General features: G+C 47.6%; 1 protein-coding gene across 2 annotated transcripts in view; it reads right to left on the bottom strand.

Annotated features, from left to right (window-relative positions):
* Positions 1 to 20,829, bottom strand: part of ARMH4 (armadillo like helical domain containing 4) — a 70,547-nt gene extending 49,718 nt beyond the window's left edge. For both annotated transcript variants that reach the window (XM_075501572.1, XM_075501573.1), the window contains exons 1-4: positions 20,755 to 20,829; positions 12,758 to 14,141; positions 10,603 to 10,815; positions 9,118 to 9,336 (exon numbers count right to left, since the gene is read on the bottom strand). In XM_075501572.1, the coding sequence (XP_075357687.1) occupies positions 9,118 to 9,336; positions 10,603 to 10,815; positions 12,758 to 14,084 (1,759 nt within the window). In that variant the 5' untranslated portion in view covers positions 14,085 to 14,141; positions 20,755 to 20,829. The remainder of the gene's footprint in view (positions 1 to 9,117; positions 9,337 to 10,602; positions 10,816 to 12,757; positions 14,142 to 20,754) is intronic.
* Between the last annotated feature and the right edge of the window lie 608 nt (positions 20,830 to 21,437).

Genomic DNA, 21,437 nt, shown 5'->3' with positions numbered 1-21,437 from the left:
GGTCTTGTCACGCAACAGAGCAAGGGGATTCATAAGTGTTAAACTACAGACTTCAAAAGGCTGGATAGAGCAAGCTACAGCAGCAGTCATGTATTAATTTGTGCCCTCACTATAACTTTTCTGCAATATGAAATCAGGAATGATGTGAAATCAGTCCCACCCTCTCCCAGGAATGCTGCACCAGGGTGAGAAGAATTAACACCCATTTCACAGATGGGCCATGCATCTAACTAAGGAGGCGATTTCTTTTCCTCTTACATGTACTGGAGCTGCTCACCGGGGAAAAGGGCAGCAGGGGCAAACTGAAGTGTCTTGTCCACCATGCACCCCAGAGCTTATCTTCTTCCACTTCACATGCATACAGCAGCGTTGGGCCTTAGTCACCCATATGTGCATACAGTATAGGAAGCAGAGGAACATAAATAACGACAGGATTAGGGATGGGGGTCTATGACTACCTTCTCTTGCCAGAACAGGAGGAAGAAGCATTAAGAAGTCTCTGCCAAACACTTTCTTCCAGTGAGGCTCATTTTCTGCATTGCTTTTATGATCACAGCTGACTGTCAAGACAGGAAGGCCTTTCCAGGACAACTCTCTTTTATTATTAATCTGTTGCTTTCATGTGATCGGTAATAATGTCACCATCCGTCGTCTCCAAAATGTTGCCAAGAACAATCACTTGTGACAGCTTGGAAGGAGACGGCTGGGAGTAACGTAGATAGGCTCTCATCATGTGCAGACAGCTTTCTGGGCAGAGTACGGTACCACGCTGGGTCAAGATACCCAAGCAAGCAGTGGGTACAGAAGCTGTGCAAAATCATCAGGGTAAAATCCCCATACTGATGAGTTCAGCTAAGCCCAGCTTTGCAGTGAACGTGGCTATCTGGGGTACTTGCAGATTGTGTTGCATGAACATAATCTTAAATGCTTTGCTCTGGAAGGGGAGCCAAATCAAGTATGACCTCTCATGGGAAGTATCAGCATGTGGCCTACTGCACAGAACCAAGGGAAGGGAGTATTGGGAAGAACACATCCATTGGGTAGGACCCTACCACACAAAGCAAGATAACCTAACCCATATAAGTTTCAAGAGAAGAGAAATTACATGTCCAAAGCTTTTCTGTAACAGAGGTAAATCCTTGCCACAACTAGGAGAGGGAACATACCCCTAGCAGCAGAGCTGAGCTGATGTTTGAGCTGCAGAAAGTCTTCAGCCTCTGCTTGCCAAAGCCCAAGCACTGCAGAAGCCGCTTCCCAGCAGAGGCCTCTTTGACATTGCAAAGACAGTACAAGGAGAGATTTGGATTCTGATCCTAACCTACTTCCCCCACAAATCTGAGGGGATTCACACTTGCTTTTTCAGTCCTGGCTCATCACTCGTCACAGGGGATCCGAGGCACTGAAGAGCTTTTGAAAACAAAACAAACAAAAAAACCCGCAAAAGATATTCCAGCAGGGACCACAGGTCTGCTTCTGTATTAAGATCAGAAACAATCATTCCTAAGAGCTGCATTTCTAGCAGCATTCATCACAAAATTGCTTTCACACTGAGCCAGGCTAGAGAGTAGGTTTAGCAACACAGGGCTATTTTAAAGGCAAAAAAACAGAATGCTGCAGAATACACAGTATGGACTATGACAAGTTTGCTCCCTAGTTTGCTGCAGAACAGCTCTTCTAACCTGAGGTATGCAGTTGTTTAACTAACTAGTGTAAAAATCAAGACAAGAAAGAGGTGATCTATCAAGTGAGGGCATTCAAATCAGTCCAGATTTAACAACCATGACCTGTAAGTGGACAGGGCAGAACAAGACAGATGAAGGCAGATACAGAGTTTACTTCTCTCAACAAAATGCTTTCACATTAAAAGGGCTGTGGGCATGGTACTTTTTTCCAATCACAAAAAAATAAGCCCCAGCAGAGATGTTAATTCCATTTTCTCTTGCAAAAAGCTGTTTGATGGCGTCTCTTCAGAAGTATCCATTCAACTGCTTGGGAAAGGAACGACCAACAGCCCAAGAGCTAAGAAAACATTTGATTTAAGCTTCATTTTCTAGACAAACCCAGCATGGACCTGTCACAGGTGATATAGATTAGGGGGTGGCTCTGTTATTCTGGCCAACAGTCTCCAGGGTACCAAGGTTTTAGCTCAAGTCCTAGCAGGTGCCAGAAGGGAGGATGACTGCAAGCCCACTGAGCTCACTTCTAGTCAGAGCTCATGCTTCTTTCTAAGTCCTTGATCACCCTTCACTGTCCTTTGTCAAGGGCAGTGCTTCTCCCCAAGGTATTTTCCATGAAGAGGTTCAGAATGACACTGCTGGCCTGTCCTTGCACCCACATGACCTGAAATGTTGATGTCAGCCAGGAGAAAACACACCACAGTATCTCCCCCTGTTTAAAGACAGCTTGTTATTAAAAAAAAAAGGAAAAAAGCCTATGACTCTTCCCAGAAGATGAGGTAAAAAGCCAGTGCTGTAGTCACTGCATCCTGTGTCAGATCAACAAGAGGGTCAGCATCCCACCTGCACAGGGCAGGAAGCAGAAATGAAAGAGCTAAACCAATCTGCAGGGTGGTTTGCCCTGGTCCCAATGCCCAAAGCTCCCCAGAGAAGCCCCATGAGGAACACTATCCCCTGTATAGACCCCAGCCATCAGCAGCTCCAGATGAAAATGCTCCTTACAGAGTCTTCAGAAGAAACTGCCACATACCTGCTTATCTGAATCAACCTCCCTAGAGCTGTGAGGGTGAACTGCTTAATCCCCAGATTAAAACAAACAAAAACTCATTAAAAACTTTCACCCACACAGTCCAATTACCTTTCAACAGCAACTGTTGGGGGCTTCTGTTGTTTTTGTTTAAGCTTGAAGATAAGCATGTGAAAGCTACAACATTAAAGTAATATTTAAGTGAACTCTAATTTTTTGGACAAATGAGAAGTTGGATACAGTTAAAAATTCAAGCACAGCCTGGCCCAAACAGCAACCAGCATGGGTCAGACTAAGAAATATCATCTAACCTGCTGGAGGCAGAACAGTGCCAGAATATCAGAAAGAACAAGGTCAGAGAAGTTTCTTTCCCCTCCCAAAAACCAAGAGTAAAACAGCTGTGCAGCTTACCTCCACCCAGAGAGCAGCTGGGCAGGCACATGCCACTTCCCAGACACCTGGGAAAGATAATGCAATGATGCTTTAAGCCATTCCTCAAGATTCTTGCAGGAGTTGCTGTTGGAGACCACAAAGCACAGCAGATAAGGTATTTGAGGTAAAGCCCTCTCCTTTAGAATACTCAGTCCCTTGAAAGATCATGCGGTTTTAGTTTCATCAGAGCTGCCAGCACACCCATCGCAGAGCAGGGTGGTCGGACCATGTTCTGCCTCCCTTTGCAGGGAAGCATGAACAAGGCTGAGCTCAGCACACTGGCTGCACACAGCAGGAGTTTCCTCACTCCTCTTCTTAGCAAGCCTTTAATTAGCCTAACACTCTTCACTGTTCACCCACAAGCTCCCAAATCATTAAGGGCTTGATCACCCTTCCCACCCCTCCTTCCTCAACTCTCAGGTGGATTTCATGAAACAAAACAAGTCACCACCAGATTTAGCAGCAGAGATGTTGTTTGGTCAACCACTTTCAGGAAAAGAAAGGAAAAAAAAAGCTTGGTTTTGATGCAAAATTCTGTCACACTTTCTTTTTACAGTTTTCTGCTACAAAGAAGGAGAATTAGGGATAAACTATCATCTACTGTGAAGAACATGGAGGTCAACCTGCACCAGGGGGACAGCAGTTCCCATTTCAGTGGCAGCAATAAACTGGAAGCAAGACAAAAGTGTGCACCAAGAACATTTAATAATTAATTCATTTTGCTTGGGCTTTGCTTTAAATCTTCTGTTCCTTGCCAATTTAGCTGATATCCAAAGAGCTGGTGAGGAATTATAGTATCAGGCTAATTAACCATGCTGGGCTAAGTACCTGCCTTATTTACACCCCTGCAACCTCATTTAAATTTTTAATGGGGTTGCAGAGATTTAATGAGGCAGGTCTTAATCCATACAGTCAGGGTCCAAAAAGCAATCCCCATCAGAAACTTGATTTCCAGCACAAATACTCTTCACATCCAAAAAGAGAAGGCTCCTTATACTGTCACACAGCTCAAAGAAAAATGTAAGGAGAATTTGAAGGGTCTTTTATAAAATTATGTAAATGGCTACAAGTTCTGAAGTATTTTCTGAAAAAGGCAACCACTGCCTTCACTTCTGAAGTATGACACGCAGCTTAAATGACTGCATACAAGAACAACAAGATGCAGGGGAAGTAGGCAGAGAATGGAAAAAGAGGACTAGGAGGGCTCTTCTCACTGAAATTAGTTAAGCTACAGTTTCCTCAGAAGGGTAAACTTGAGTATGCAGGTCAGCAAAGAACAATAGGAACTGTTTAAACCCAGACACAAGTAGGTATTAATATGTCACTAATATGTTAGGTCAGAAAGCCTAAAGCTTCATACTGGCACTGTTCTGGAACAGCCTTTAAGGCAGTAGACAGAGCAAATGCAGTGAAGCCCACAGCCAAGGTTCAGAGGGGAGTCACCCCATGACTGCAGGACACTGGATTTGCTGATTCCAAGGACAGTACCAGCCATGTTTCAGCATCATTGAGGGGCTTCTCCACAGCCAAATGCTGCATTAGGTGGGGACACACCAACTAACCAGGCAGAGTACTAGAAATAGCACTGTGCTGTCCTAGGCAGCAGACATCTGACACTGCCTTTCCAACCCCTCCACCCTAAAGACCAGGATTCTGCCAGCTGCAGGTTGAGAGCCAGCCTGATGAATGTGAAGTGTTCCTCATTAAAGAGCTACGTGGCTCAGATCTCCTCCTGCTAAAGCAGCAGAGCAAGTCACCCATTTTCACAGAGCTATTGACTGTTCCTGACACCACATAACAGGCAGAGCATCTCCTGCTTTTATAAAGCTCTAAGCACCCTCCACATCCAGCAGCCTACATGACAGCTGAACTGTGTAAGTAGCTCACCCCCAGCAACAACAGCTTGAAGCAAGCCTAGATGACTGAAAAGGAACCAGCCTTAGGGCTTACATGTTGTTGCAGAGCAGTTTTGGATTTTTTTTTGGGTGGAAGGGGTGCACACAAAAAATAGGATAGGCAAGTCAGAAACACCAACAAATAATATCCTTTTTAGTTATCTTCAAAAACCCTACATGAGAGTGGCAAGATCCAGCTTATTTGTTCCTCCCTCCATCCCAAAAATCAACACCACAAGTAAACAGTCTCTAAATCCCAAGTTAATGCTGAAGTGGGTCAAGCTGGAGCTCACTCAGCTGCAGGGAGTGGGTAGCACTGAGCTTAAACAGTTTTCCTGATGAGTTTGGATGCAGCAAGGGCAGTATGTGGGGGTCTAACAGCTGCAGGGCTTCTACAGACTTGCAGGTTGAAACACAGGTACATCAAGAGGCAGCTGCTACTGCTGCATCTGGGCAGCCTTGAAGGTTAACAGTGACATCTGCCCTACGTGTCAGAGGACATTAATCTTAGCATGGTTTGATGAATGCTGAGACATCTTCCCATTCTCTCTCTCATGTACCTTGCTCCACAATCACCACCTCCAGCCATTTCAGCTGAATTTTTTGCTGTCCAGGCTGGGTGGTGGCACACAAGAAAACCAAACCTTGAGTCTGCATTGACAGATACAGACTCACCCTCACCAACAGCCACAGGCAATGGTGCTGTTAAGCTGTTCACACTGAACTGGCCTGTGACCCAGGCTGTGATGGGCAAGGCATCACTCTTGGCAGCAGGCTAGTTCTGTACTAACTGCTAGTTTAGGATTAGTGTGTAAGGATGACATGACCTTCAGAGTCCTCATAGGAAGTACACTAACCTACCTTCTGCTAGCCTCAGTGCATCCCTGGATCACATCCCATATGGAACAGTAACAGGAAGAACATACTTGAGGAACAGCCAAGAGGAGCCAGCTGCTGTTGTGCTCTGTCCACCAGGTTTCAGCTAAACACTGCAAGGTTCTTGCAGAAGAGAGAACGTAGCAGACTACCTGCCACTTCAGAAAGTTATACCTGCCAAATGCTGCCATACTTAAGGAGTACAGCCATCTCTGCCCATACCTACTATGGCAGATGTTATGGCAAAGGAATCTAGTCCAAAAGGAACATGGTTTCTTTTTTAAAAGAGCCACTTTTCAAAATGTGTTGGGAGGCTTACACAGTGGTCCTGAGAAGGCAAGCTGAACTACATTATGTCTCTTCAGGCCCTAGAACCCCTACAGAGAAAGCTGCAGTGTTTGGCTTGCTAGAGAGACACACGAATTCTGGGCACAGGAACAAAATATATAATTAAGTCTCCCAGAAAAGTAAGCCTCATCCTCTGCTGTGTCCTGTCCCCATATCCTATAATCCCTTTACAGGATTTCCCTGGCTAGGAAGGGCAAGTAGAACCAGTCTTACCACAGAGGTAGGAGAATATTTGTTACCCAGCTAATCTCTCCAGAGTCCACTACAGAGGAAGATAAGCTCATCTAGAGACGTATTCAAACACCTCATGTTTGTCTGCACAATTTGGTTTAAAAGTTTTGCATCCAAAATAGGTGAATATACTGATGCAATTAACTACAGGCAATTTGGCACAGATGGTCCCCAAGAAACAGCACTAGCTGAACAGCAGGGGTTTATATTTAATGATGAGCCAGGCCCTCAGTGAGACAAGTCAGCAAGACCCCACTGAAGGTAGTGGAGACCAGCTGAGCTCACTCCACTCCTTGCACTTCTTCCACTGGTGAGCAAGGCACAGCCTCCCACAAAGGGCCAGAATCCCTCATTAGGGACTCCAGCATATGCCTGCAATAGCAGTGATGTCTGACCTTGCATCCCCCAAGAGCCTGAGCACCCTAGGCTGCAGCTCAGTGTAGCTTTATAGGAACACAGTCCCAAACATCTTATATCTGGCACCACCTAGATATTCTGAGAGCAAGCACTAGGAACTGTAGTTTTGGGGGAACAGAAACCAAGGTTCCAAATGCCACTCACCTTGAGGATGTGGTACCCCCTAACTGCCATTACATGGAGAAAAAGGTATTAGAAAGCAGAGTCACAGCTCAAAAGCTTCCTTTGTGCTTAATTGGGGCAGTAGCATCCCCAGGCAGAAAGCCTATCCCCAAGTGGTATTTGTCCCATTTTACAAGATGTGGATTGGTGATCCCTAACACTAGGAAAAAGTCTGGCTCACTGCACTAAGGTCTAGGTTGATCAGAAGAGATTTAGACCACAAAGCTGTGCCAGTTGTCAAAACCACACAGCGCACCAGAGAGCACCACGTCCGTTGGATGGCAGGCACCTGCAGAGCCATACACCAGAGCCGAGAAACCCACAGCCTTCTAGTTGAGTCATCATCATTTAGGAAAGCTGGTCCTAGCTACAGCCCACATTTGCCCTTAGAGGAGCTCAGAGCATATTCAAGAGCAGAGAAAACAGGCCTGTGGTTGCATAAGAAAGCTCAGTAGGAACCCAAGAAAGTTGCAGCAGTCCTATGTCAGAGCAGAAAGATTTTTTTAAAATGCCTATGCAGAAAGTCTCATTAAACAGGGAGAGACCAATGCTCAGTTGAAACAGAAATCCCTCTTATTTTCCTGTACAGAAAACCAGGCTTCTAAAGGAGATCCCAGAGGGCTCAGTTTAGCCTCCTGAATCATACTGCTCTTGCTAAGCAGAGACCTTATTTCCCAGCCTGAAAGATCAGGTTTCCCCCCCCCACATGCCCTTCTTCCCCTGCTGCAACTCTCCCATCATCAGCACCACATCCTTGTGTTGCCAGATACACAAGATTCATCCTGGCAAGGGGTGAGGGCTGTAGCTGGAAGCCCAGAGAGCTCATGGCAGGCTTCAAAGCAAGCAGCAAGCCTGACAGAACAGGAGCTGCAGCACCTCCCACATGCAGTGGGGAGGGCTCCCAGCTTCTGCTGCCCTCTAAACTTAACAGAAGTGAGAGTTATTGCTTCATGCAGAGAAAAGATGCTGATTAGCTGTTGTCTATGGCACCCCACCTCTAATCAGAAGAAAAATACCATCTGGCATGCCACCCCTGGAGGGCTGCCAACCTTTGCAGTAAAATACGAAGGCAAGAGAAGGTGAAGATAAAGGAAGGGGAACAAAACAGGCAGAAAGATTAATCCCTGCCAGGTGGTGTCAGTCCAGACACTGGAGTACAAAACTGGATGGATGAGCAAGCAGAGAAGAGTTTAACTAGAAGAAAGATCAAGAAGCAGAAGTGAAACAGTTCTCTGCAGGAAAATCATGGATGAGCTGAAGAGTTCTCAGATCTGAACTGCAGAACAGCTCCAGAGTAGGATCCACTTCACCTCTTGATGGGTGTTTGCCCAGGCAGAATTTGCATCACTGGGTTTCAACTGTCTGAAGGCAGTCAGGAAACAGAGACTCCAAGACTGACAGTGGGCAAAAGCAGTTTACAAGAAGGGAGCCCAGAGCATGAGGCAAGGCTGGAGGAGCCAGCAATGGGAGAACAGCTTAGCAGGTAGCATTGAGTTGGAAGACCATCTCAAAGGGAATGCATCCTTTGCCTCTCCCATCAGTGTCACATAGGGAGTATAAATAGGGTATCACTTGTCCTGGCAAGGTTTCAGCCAGCTGGACACTGAGGTAGCCATCTCATGCTGAACATCCCCCTGCATTGCATGTGGTGAGGATTTCAGCAGTAGGGTGGCAAGGGCTCTCCAGCTGTCTGAACATGTTCCCATGAATGTTACCTGGTACAGAGGCTCTACAGTCAATGCACACACCCACAGTTACAGGTGCACAGAGCCAGACTCTACTACAACAGCAATACCACTGCTGCTCCCTCTCCAAGGGAAAACCCCATCCCTCCCACCACGGCCACTTGAATTTCAAGCATCCTCCATGAAACTGTTCACTGCTTGCTTCCTGTACCTCCTGGAAGGGGACAGGGTGGTCAACATCTTTATTAGGAACAATAACATACGCACATAGCTGTGTGCCAAACAGACAAATTGGGGAGCTCAGTGTCAAGGCAAGTGTGCCACTCCACATGAAACTGCCTCCCTTTTAGCCTTGGGATCAGTGGTACCTTCTGACTCCAGGCGGTCCAACCCATAGGTCACAGCTGTACTGATCTTCCTCACAGATGGAAGAGCTGTCCTCCTGACAGACGATGCCATTGATGATGGAGTTACCAGAACCACAGTTCTGCTGGATGGCTCCTCTGTCTGTTCAGACTGGGTAGCAGACAACCCATCAGGAGCTGGAACAGCCTTCTCACTGGTGACCAGGACCACATCTGTGAGATCTACAGAAGACATGAAGCAGCAGCAGTTTGGCACAACAATATTTAAAACCCCACCATTTAAGAACAAACTCCTTAATGAAATCTTAACTCAGAGTGGAAGAAGTTATTAAACTCTTGCCTCTTTCAAGATGTGTAAGTTATTCTGCTGTAATGAAAGCTTCTCCCCCTAGACAGCCGTCACAGGAGGTTTCCCTTAATGAGAACTCAGCTAGGTTTTACTTCCCTTGCTTTGAGGACTGCAAGTCACCACCCCATAGCAAGATCAGAGCACTGAGACACTGTTTGAGATCTGAACCAAGTAACAGATTTAACTGTTCCTTGCAAAGATAAAGACTAGTTGAATTTATAATTAAATCCCAGAAGTAAATTAGTTAGTGGAAACTGCTGGAAAAGCCTTCTCTCCCCTACAAAGGGACCTTAAATTAAGGACACAATGCAAATAGGTTTTTCCTTTTGATGCTCTGCAATATAAGAATTACCAGAAAAGCTGCCCAGCAGCAGTTTTGTTACAGTGGTACCTACTACTACAGAAATAGACTCAAGCTCAAAGTCAGCTTTGTGCTAAGGGAACTTGCGCTACACTCTTGTCAAGACAACAGGCTCCTACATGTACCTGCCAAGGTGACTTTGAGCCAGTAGGCAGCAGCTGGATGAACACAACTGCTTAAAGCATTTATATGAGCTACATCGACCCAAGAAGCAAAAACTCACCATTCCTCAATGAACTGAATGTCAACGCAGGCTTCCACACCCAAGGGATTGCCAGGCTCTTGCAAGAGGGTCACACACACACCACACAATCCCCCCCACCTTGCACTGCTCCCATGTTACCCCAATGAAACTTTCTGGTCCTTTGCACTGAGCATCAGCAATCTGTGACTGCCTTTGGCTCCAGTAGTAAGAGCTCTCCCACCATAAATAGGAACTGGCTTAAATGTCTAAGGCTAAAAGTCAACTTGCTAGCAAGGATGGATGTGGGGGTTGTTTGTTTTGGGGTGGATTGTTTTTTTTCCCTAAGTCCCTACTCCACTGTTATTTGGGACAAAAACATATGCTGGCATATTTCAACATGGTAGAGCTGGTAGCATGGTCAGAAAGCAGTGGCAGCCCAGGGCTAGAGGCAGCCTGCAGAAGGCTACAAAAAAGTCACTTAGAATATGGATGCTGTGTGTTGAGACTTCAGTGTCCAAGCATTGATATTTGTTTCACATGTACCATCTCATCTTGCATGGAAGTGAACCTACAGTCCTTGGAGCAGACCCCTACCTTCTACATCTGGAGTGTTCACCATAGAGGAAGTACCAGTTGCCACCAGCATCTGGGTGGCACTAGGAGCAGTTGGCATCTGGGTGTCCTCCCCACTGTTTTCCTGCAGAAGGCTTGCAGCTCCTGTTCCCTGGGTAGCACCAGGCACCAGTGTCACAACTGACAGAGCAGCATCAGCTTCCTGGGCAACTGTTGTCACCTCCTGAGTAACACCTACAGCAAGAACATGTGTCAGTACCAACTCACAGGACAGCTGACAGCAACAGAGCAGACATTTGAAGTAACAACTCCATGCATTAGCATTGCCAGAGCCACAACATAAGCAGCACATCCAGCCAAGTATCATCAGGGCAGTGCAGCATAAAGACAGACATGAGAATGTGTGTAACAGGAATGAAAGTAGAATCACTCCTCAGTTTCTTAATTGTCCCCTAAGGACAAGTGGACCCACAGGGAAGCAATGCCATGGGAGCACAGCACTGCAGGCCTGTGGTGTGAGATACCACTCAAAGCAACTGATGCTGCCAGAGCAGTGCTTTTAGTGACCAGCTCTCATGGCTACAAGACTTCAGCTTTGTAGCAGGCTTTATTTTTGTTGCACAAGTCTTATTGATAGTGTTGTTTCCCCAGCATCTGGGGAAACAGCAGAGAGGGAACCTGCTGGCAAGTCAAGTGCTTGTAAATTAATCCAAAATTAATCAGTCAGGTTTCAGCACTAGCATGCCATTAGCTTTCCTTCTTTTACAGCAAAAGCTAGATCTTTTGGATGCAGTGAGGGGAAGTTGTCCTTTTGCCCCTGCAGCCTAAGGGAGAAGATTAAAGACACCCAGCAATTAAAACAAAGTCCTACACCCCAGCTCATGTTCCTCATCAGCCTAGGAACATTTCATTGTCCAACACCTGACCAGAACTTCCCCCACATTTCTACCAGTTTTTTAAATACTGAGTGGAAACACTGTCAGTGGGCTGAGGGTACCATCTCTGCAGGTAAGTACAGCACAGAGTGACACCATCAGCCTGTGGCAGACTCTAGGAGGAAGATTTCTGCCTGCTGGTAACAGAGCTGGCACAAACACTGGACAGTCAGAACCTGGCCACAGCTTCACTCTAGGGTGGGGAGACAACACCAGGGGCTTTTGTTGAAGGACACCACAGAGCTCTGGACAAATCTTTTGATCTGAGCATCCTTCTAAAGTCATGGAAGATGTCAGTTAGAACAGCTTGCCTCCTCCTAGATTTAGGAACCATTTACAGCCATCCATTGTCTCTGCATCTTCTGCACTGACTGCAAGTGTCCATAGCTAGCAGTTGAGAGCCAGGTGATCCCAGATGCTAATTAATTTAACCCCCCAGGAATTACTCCTCCCTCCATTCTGCAGGGCTTCAGAAGGAGCTAGTGCAAGGACCACCTTTAGGTCCTTGCACTTGCCATATGAAAGGGACGCTTGGGGGAGTGTTATTCTCCTTGAAATAAAGTGTTTAACTAGTGGGTCAGAGGCTGGGCTCCCTCCCTAGTCACAGGAGAGGCATACCAGAAGGTTATCCAAAGCAGACTTACACATCTCTGGTCAAGGCAGGATGCCTACAACCAGACTACAGCTGTCCCCCTCAACCACTATGGGAGCACCAAAACTGACGCCCCTGCTTTGGTAGTACACCACACATGCAGAACATTAACAAAGCAAGTTTTGTAACTAGCACCAAGTCCCTGCTCATGAAACTACAATTCTGTAGAGACCTCCACACTCAAGTACACTCTTCAACCGCAGGCTCAGCTGCCACAGCTTTTCTGTTTGCTACTACAGCCACCCTCTCTCAGCCTGAGGAGCAGAAGAGGCAGCTCAATACAGTTGCTTCACATAACAGTCAGGACAAGGTACCACCCAACAGACTGCGCCTACCTGTATACAGGGACACCATGTATAGGAACAGCCAAGGTTAGGCAGTACTTTATGGATGTGAATTACCTGTTTAGGCTGTTACCCCTCCACAAAGGTCCATAGCCTTTCCTGGGAGGAAGAAGTGTCCTACCTCTACTGCAGGTATCAAGATCACACCTTTCTCTGCTTTATCTCCCTGAAAGGAAGCACAGATTCCCAAGAGCATCCCTCCTAAACCTATGCTTAGAGGAAAGTATCTAACAGGCAAGTTTTACCTTTCCATGAGCTTTCCAGAGTAGGAGAGAGATCAGACTGTGTATCTGTCACCACAGCAGCCTCTGGGTCCGATGGCAGGATGCTCTTCCCCTCCTCTGCTGTGACTGCATTTATGTTTTCCAGTGAGTTGAGATCAGCTGTGTCTACACTTGTCAGGTTTGCAGTGTGGAGAGCATCACCACTGCCTGTGGAAGCTGCCAGCAACTCCTCCCCTCGCACCAGCACTGTGCAGTTTGTCTCCTTGGCAAGCTCAGGAGTTGGTGGAAGGGATGCCGGGGATGGCAGCACTCTTGTTGCATCCTCTTCCTCCCCCACACCTCCCTGTGGGGTATGGGATTGTTCTGTTGCCCCCAGGTCCTCTGTCACCTCCTCATGAGACATGCTTCCCCCTTGACTTGTGTCCCCCAGTTTTGTGTCATCCCAGTCAGGTGGCACAGTGTCCATAGGGTGGATGGTGACAGTGCCAGCCGTGGCAGGCAGCTCTCCTTGCCTGACACCTGTCCCTGCTTCCAGGTGGAGGGAGGCCTCAGTCACCACAAGGGGATGTTTTGCAGCCACAGATGCTTGCACAACCAGGGACTTCAGAGGGCTCCCTGTGTGGGCTCTTGGCATTCCCACCTCAGAGGTCACAGCATGAGCCTGGGGACTTGGGATGACAGGGTGGTCGCTTGCTGTTTCCCAGCTGGGAGAGCTGGGGTACAGTGTGGGCTGGGGCACAGCTGAGGGGTGTGAGTTGCTCTCTTCCTCCTCCACAGCTGCCCCAGAAATGGGGTTTGCTGAGAGGCCAGCAGACCTGTGCTCTACTTCAACACCCTCTGTGGTGGTCTCACTAATGGGGCCACTGACAGATTCTTCCTGGACAGCAGGGTTCAGTGTGGTCACAGCTGTGGTCAGCATGGCCTTGAATGCATCATCCACATCCAGCTCTGACTTCGTGGGACCAAGCTCCTCCTCATCTACAGCAGCCACTACCACAGCAGAGGTGTGAGCACCCAGGCCCTGGCTGTCTGGGATGACATGACTTGGGCTTACAGGCAGCTTTCCTCCTTCTGCAGTGAAAGCTTCATTTAAGGGCATCCCAGATGGCTTTGCTGACACTCCACACGGCTCTTCAGAGACAGTCTGCTCAGAAGGACCCAGGTTATTTTTCAAGTTCAGCATGCTTGTCCTTTCATCTTCTACTCCATTCCCTGCCCAGGGACCATGCTGGACTTTTGTCATGTCCCTCTCCTCCAGTGGCTGAGCTGCAAGGCATGGTGGACTGGAGAACAAGAGCAGGATGCTGCAGGTGACTATGGAGATGTTAAATCCTATTGATCTACTCATAGCTGAGAAATTACGTGCCCAGAAGCCTGCAAGACTGACAAGTCCAGAGTGCAAGACCTAGAAAGGGAAACAGGAACCAAGATTACACATACCCATAACCACCTATTGACCCAGGGCCTTAAACAACTGGGTGACAAGTTCCAAGCATGCTAGTCTATGGCCAGTTCTGAGCAGACCCTTCCCACACACCCCAAGCAATGGATCCCTCCATCTATTTTACTGTTCCTAGCCTACCCAATCTGAAGTCTCATGCCAGACAAAAGCAAATCTTGATCTGAAGCCCAAGACAGACCTTGCCAAGCTCTCACCCCAGTAGTAGAGTGCTATGCTCTACCCAGCAGGCATCAGACTTACAAGCATACGATGAGGATCAACCTGTTTGTCCTTTACCAAGTCCAGGACTGATGCTTGTCAGAGCCAGACTGAAGCCTCAGGCCTGTTCATGTATTCACACAGAAGGAAACTAAGAAACTTGCACAGAGAACAAGGTGGGTCTACAGGGCACAACACAGGACCAGAGCCAAAACAGAGCTGCATTAGTGTCGTGTCCTGTATGAGCTCCTTGGCCCCACAGAGAGAGGCTACAGCCCAGACAGCAGCTCTGCTGCATTAGCACAGTGTTTATGCTGCACTGCACCATGGAGGCACTTCCATAAAGTTTCATGTGTATAATTGTGTGCTTCAAGAGTTTCCAAGAGAGCACTGAACCAGTAGCCCAGCAGTGATCCAGCCAGCTGACAGCCTGCTCTTGGCAGGCTCTGTTGCTTCCAGTAACACAGCTCAGGCTGCCGGACAGATGGAGGACCTTGCAGCAGCAGCCTGTTCCCAGCCACCTCCCTCCAGGCCAGTGCCTCTCAGTCCTGGGCTTGCTGCACCATCACTCAACAGCAGAAGACCATCCCATCCAAGGCTCTGCTCATCACATGCAGGACAGCTCATCAGACAAGTCTGCAGAGCAAACAGCCCTCCATCACACAGCAGATCTGGTAAGGTCCTCCTCCCAGTTTCAGGAAGCAGCTTGTCAGTGGCACAGTCAAGTCCTACTGCAAGAAGTCTCCAACCATCAGCAGCGTCACTTGCTTTGTCTGGCATGTTCTCAGTTTCACAAGTGAACTACTCTTACCTTCAAGCCACAGGACTAATGAATATTAGTAAGAAAAAAGGCTGGGGTTGTCAGAACCACCCCTCAGTCTTCCAAAGAAGAGCAAATATCACCCTCTGCAGTCTTGCTCATGGGCACCAGGATGAGTCCCCCAGCTTGCTAGACTCCTCATTTCCCTACCCAAACAGCATGTAGATAAACATTACTTGCATTTGTACACACAGTGCAGCAGGAAGCCGCCTAGTACTGCTTTGTTACACCAGGGTGTATCACTCCTCCATGTCTTCTCATGTACCCATGTGATGCTGTGCAAGAAGTAACTGCTGTTATGGGGAGAGGGATCTCAGCAACACCACATTTGTGCTAGTCCATCTAACTCAAAGGCTCTCTGTGTCCTGCTCCTTATGTACACTTGTCTCCTTTTGGAAAGTGTTATTATATGTGTCCAGTCAGCTAAACACAACCAAGACATCAGAAAGTTTATTTATCTGGTCTGGTCACATAGAGCTATGTGTATTTCCATTGTAAAACATACCTCTTATTCCACACAGGAGAGAGGTTTCTCTAGCTGAAGACCCTTACGATCTGCAGGGCTGTCTGTAGCACAGACAACAACTTCAGCATTACCAGCTTAGAGAGACACAGGTCAGCATCAACTACTGCAGGCCCCATTATCTGGTTGAGCCTTCAGGACATACCAAGTCACTTTTTTCCACTCTCCCTGCAGCCCTGGCCCTCAGCAGTCCGAGCTGCTGGAATAATTCCCTGTCACAGGCCACACACATGCACTACATGCTCAGGGACAAACAGAAGCCACCAAGAAGCTGTTCACAGGCAACAGCATAGACACCTTCCACTATTTTTAGTATCTCCTTTCTCTGGAGGATGGGTGGTCACTCATCTATCTCCTCTACCGTCCCTGCCAAAAAAAAAATAGTTGAAAACTGACAGTATTCAGCTATTCTTCCAGGCTAATCCTTTATGCGCTTCTGTAATTAAAAAGCACTAAGAGTATATTACACAAGTTAAATTGATAGTACCCAGTGACATGCATCTGCCTTGCCATGCTGATGAATATAAATTATGTTCACCTCACACCTCTTTAGCAAGCCCCAGTTAAGATCAGACATATTGAAACATCAAAAGGTTTTCTTTTTTAAATAAAGAACAGTTTGGATCTAAATACAGTTTCTCTAGCAGTCAGGAGTCTTTTTAGGCTACGCAAGTAGTTTTAGCAGTGGTAAAACCTAAACAGAACTCCAGCTGCACTTGAAAGACAGCCATAGCATTTCTCTTGCAGTCATATACATTATGCATATGTACATACACATATGTATATACATTTGTAGGTTTCTAGCTCTAGGTTCTCAGATAGCCTAAGACATTCAGGAGGTGGTTAGCAGAAGTACTGAAACATTAATATCTTTCCTCAACAAGCTTACTCCATCTTTACTAGAATCAGGAGTGCCAGTGAGTAAGAGGGAAAGCTGCTCCCTAAAAGGCTGGCTTTTAGAGATCCATTAGTTAAAATTTTTTAAAAGATTAAGAGCCTTTCCTCCTTCTGGCTAGTAGAGAGCATGAGCTGTCAGTACTAGCCTGATACAGGAGTTCCTGGGGTACTTTGGGCAGCTTCATACTGTTTCCCCCAGTCTGAAAAGCACCGTTGGCCATAGTCCTACATTTCACAGAATCGTATAGGTTGGAAAAGACCTTTAAGATCATCAAGTCCAACCATAAACCTAACACTGCCAAGACCACCACTACACCATGTCCCTAAGCACCTCATCCAAACGTCCTTTAAATACCTCCAGGGATGGCAACAACCACTTCCCTGGGCAGCCTGTTCCAATGCTTGATAACCCTTTCAGTGAAGAAAAATTTCCTAATATCCAGTCTAAACCTCCCCTGGAGCAACTTGAGGCCATTTCCTCTCGTCCTATCACTTGTTCCCTGGGAGAAGAGACCGACACCCACCTCTCTACAACCTCCTTTCAGGGAGTTGTAGAGAGCGATAAGGTCTCCCCTCAGCCTCCTTTTCTCCAGGCTAAACAGTCCCAGCTCCCTCAGCCACTCCTCATAAGACTTCTGCTCCAGACCCTTCACCAGCTTCATTGCCCTTCTCTGCACATGCTCCAGCACCTCAATGTCTCTCTTGGAGTGAGGGGCCCAAAACTGAACACCATATTTGAGGTGCAGCCTCACCAGTGCCAAGTACAGGGGCACGATCACTTCCCTAGTCCTGCTGGCCACGCTATTTTTGATACAAGTTTTGTAAAGGGTGAAAATAATGTTGGAGAGTTATTTGCTCAGGAAATCCATAACAGCTAGATCTAAGCTAACCTAGACCTCTACATTCAATGAAAGCTGGAGATCATGGCATGGAGCTTGCTGCAGGATAATGGCATAAGTTCACGCTTCAAAGAAGATTAGTCAGAGCTTAAGATCTACTTAGCTTTTAGCAAGAGGCTGGATTAGACAGTGTATGAACAGCAGTGACCTGGCTATCTTCTTAAGTAGAGTTTGACACCTTGCTATAACACTTCCCCTTAATGCAAAAGTGATCCAGGTTCTAGCAGGTAGCTGGCTGCAGAGCAGTTTTTACTCAAGCTGCATTGGGCTATACATTTATCCTCCCATCTAGTTATTTTTATAGTCAGTCTGCTCTACAGCCTTAGCCAAGCGATAAAAGCAAGCTGGAACATGCTGCTCTGACCAAGCACCTCCTCTGTAGTAAGCTTAAGCTTTTTCATTACTAGCCTGAAGCTGTAGAATAACTCAGTATTTCATGCCGCAGGAACTCCTTGTCCCCAGATTTCACCTGGCATTCTCCAAGCTGAAGCCCTGGAGGACGGCTGCCAAGCACTGGCCAGGCTCTCAGTGGAAAAGTAATCCTTGCTTCAAATAGGAAGCGCACACAGAGGGCAAGAGACACCAGCTACTTCCCCTGCACTTAATAACAACAAATCCCAAGAGATGCAGTTCTCCTAGCTGCAAAGGCTGCACAACTGCTGACAGCCAAGGAGCTTTATCTTTAGCATGGGAAAAAAAGTTTTCTTTTAACACTTGGTAGGCTGGAAAGAAGCACAAAGGACTGCTAGGCTAAAAACAGGTGCCAAAAGCAGGCATCTCCAGAAGCTGCCCATCAGAATAAGAACCATCTACAGCAGTGGGCAAGTCACCAAGCTGAGGGACAATAAAGACAAACTGGTCACCAGCTGAAGTGGTCTTGCAGAACCAGTCAGATCTTTCTGAACCAGGCTGCTTCCTTGCTCCATACAATTAGCACTAGCAACAGCTATTAAACCATTAACCCCCTCTGTGAATTCAAGACTTATTTGAAGAGTCAGCTCTCAGGAAGTGTGATGAAAGGAACCCCAAAAGGAATCCCATCCTGTTACGGTCAATCCAACAGAGCAGGCATGAAGGGGACAAGCACAGAGCAGACCAGATTTCTCTCGTTCAATAGCTGTTCCTTACATGGACCAGCATTTTGTGGACACATCCTGCAAAGGATGAAATGCCCCTTCTGCCCCAGTTGTATGCAGCTACTCCCTAGGATGGCTTTTTAGAGTTTCATCCAGTCAGTTTACTTAACAAACAACTCCCAAGAAAACCCTCTGCTGTTATTTTCTGCCTTTGGCAAGTTCTGGCTGTGTTCTTCCTGAACTGGTGAAACAGCAAGAAAAAGGCATCGAGCTTTTAACTCACTGTTCTAACAATCCCTCTCCCACACAGAGAGGACACTTGTACTCCGAAGCTGAAGTGGCTGCATGCATCATATAGCAGAGAGCACAAGAGATTAACAGGTCAGCTTCAGACAAATCATTGTCTAGCCTTTGCAGAGCACAGCTTTTCACACCTCCAAGTACAGGCTTGATTATGCCAGCTTTGACTGGCTGAACAGTCCTGGATGTGCTTGGCTCCACAATTCATCCGCTGATTGATAAGGGAAACAGACAAAAACGCTGCAAATCTTTTAATGTGAAGATTTAGCCAAAACATACAAGTCAAGCAACTTGCCAGCAATCAAATGCTATGTAACTGGAATGCTAATGTATGCTATCCAAGCCTTATTACTCGTGCTGAATACAAAAGCCAGCAGATAATACGCTGCAGAACTCCAACTCCTACTTTTGCACACAAGCTGAGAAAAATGCCTTCATTTCATCTTACATTATGTCCTTGCCCAGTTCAATCAAGTGAATTGTAGAGCTGATGCTCTTACAGCACATACTTCAGATAAACAGACCTCAACCAGTTAAGTCATCTCCAACAGCGAAATCCCAACAGTGACACAACTCCACACCAGCCACCAATACAGCCAAAGTCGGAGGAGCAAAACTATGTAGACACAACCACATAGAGGGGCACATCTTCCCCTACCTTTGAGGGCTGATCCTTACAAGCAAACAAGTGAGATATTAATATTCTGTAAGGACAGCTTCCTACCAGTCCTAGTGAGGCACCTTAATACATAATACAGCACCTCCACTTCTAGCATTGGTGTTCCAGCAGCAGTTCTTTGAGAAGCAAGAGACATGACATGTTTTAGGCATTATTCCCCCAACTGCTAAGCAATCGCTTGCTTTGTTCAGAACAGCACAGACCACCTATGGAAATCCCTACACAGATTTGCAAGTAAAAGCCACATAGCTCTTCATGGCTTCTTCCCCAGCACCATAGAAGTCAGAGGTCTACCAAATTCCTGAGGGATTAAAAAGATTGGGGGGAGGGCGGGGGGGGGGGCGTTTAAGAATGAGGCCAAAGGGTGTAGCAGTTTTCAAACACCAGAAGGATGGAAACGCTGCTCTCCAGACTGACTGGGAGCAGAGAGGTAGCATTCAGATTCCAATCAGCAAGAAACACTCAGAAATTTCAGTGCCTCACCTAACGCAGACAGCAACACCGCACAGCAAATCTGGAGGATCATGAGTCTCTGCAGGTGAAGCTTTAAGATCCGATTAAATACACTTTGTCAGGCCCTTTTAGCTTAGGTAGAACCTGCTTGCTGGCAAGAGAATGGGATTAGGGATGGCTCAAGGCTTGATTACACCCAGCGTGCCTGTTTGCGGGGTACAGATCCATCCCCCTGTCCTCCCTTAGTCATATTTACAGGTGAGCTTAAAGACCCAGAAGTGCATCCCTTCCCCTTCAGCCGCCCACCACGCCAACGGATCAAGTGCAAACACCCACCCGGGGATTTCTCCAGCCCAGGCCCGCAGCGGGATGGAGGGTGCTCACCCCCACACCCCTCCCCGAGAGAAGAAAACCCCGCAGGATTTTCTGAGGGGGCACAGCGGGACGCCCATCTCCTCAGGACTGTAGACACACATCCCCCCCCCCCCCCCACGCCTCATCCCCCGGGAATGCTGCGGGGACCAGCCCGCTCGCCGGGAACAAAGAGCCGCACGGAGGATGCGCTGCCCCACGGGCAGCGAAGCATCATTAAAAAAAATAAATATGAATAAACATGAGGTAAATTCGGCTTGGGGGTGGTCGTGCCCCTCTCACAGACCACCCACACCCCGGGGGGTCGCGGCGGAGGAGCGAGCCCACCCCCGGCCTCACCTGCTTCCCGCCGCCTCCGCCCGGTACCTCAGCGACGCGCCGTCCTCGCCCCCAGCGCCCCGCGGCCGCACGGGCGGAGCGGGCCGGCCCCCGACACCGCCCCGACGGGGCGGCGTCGGGGGCCGGCCCGCTCCGCCCGTGCAGCGGTTCCCGCCTTCCCATGGTGGGTTTTGTACTCCAGCAGCACCCGCATCGCTTGGGAGAGGTCACCCGCCGGCGGGTTGTTTTTTTCTTTTATTGACTCCGGCTCCAAAATGAAGTTTCAGTATCCGAGTGGGAGCCTCAGCCCACGCACCCAACTCTTCCTCACAAGCCGGGAGCAGAGCCTAACCCAACAGGCTCCCTCCTCGCTTTGCTTACAACAGGATGCAAAAGCAAGGCCTACAGCACCCTGAGGAGTTTCCCAGCTACAGATTCTCCTCCAGTATTTTCAGCTGTAGAGGTCACCTTCCCCTAATACTCTCTCTGCAAAGGAGGACTTCTTAAATAACACCCCACACATGCATTAGAAGAGCTTGCTTCCATCTCTTCTTTTTACATTGCTTTATTTTAAGCACCTATTTGGCCAGGGAGGAAAAAAAGTAAACAATTTTACTCCTGGTTTCCTTCTCCCACCTGTTTTTTTTTGTTGGTTTTTTTTCCTCCAGCAGGAACCCCACAGCTAGTCTAACAGAAATAGAAAA

This window comes from Mycteria americana, chromosome 5 (genome assembly GCF_035582795.1).
Source record: "Mycteria americana isolate JAX WOST 10 ecotype Jacksonville Zoo and Gardens chromosome 5, USCA_MyAme_1.0, whole genome shotgun sequence".
Taxonomy (NCBI): domain Eukaryota; kingdom Metazoa; phylum Chordata; class Aves; order Ciconiiformes; family Ciconiidae; genus Mycteria; species Mycteria americana.
This window is presented reverse-complemented; position numbering and strand designations above follow the sequence as displayed.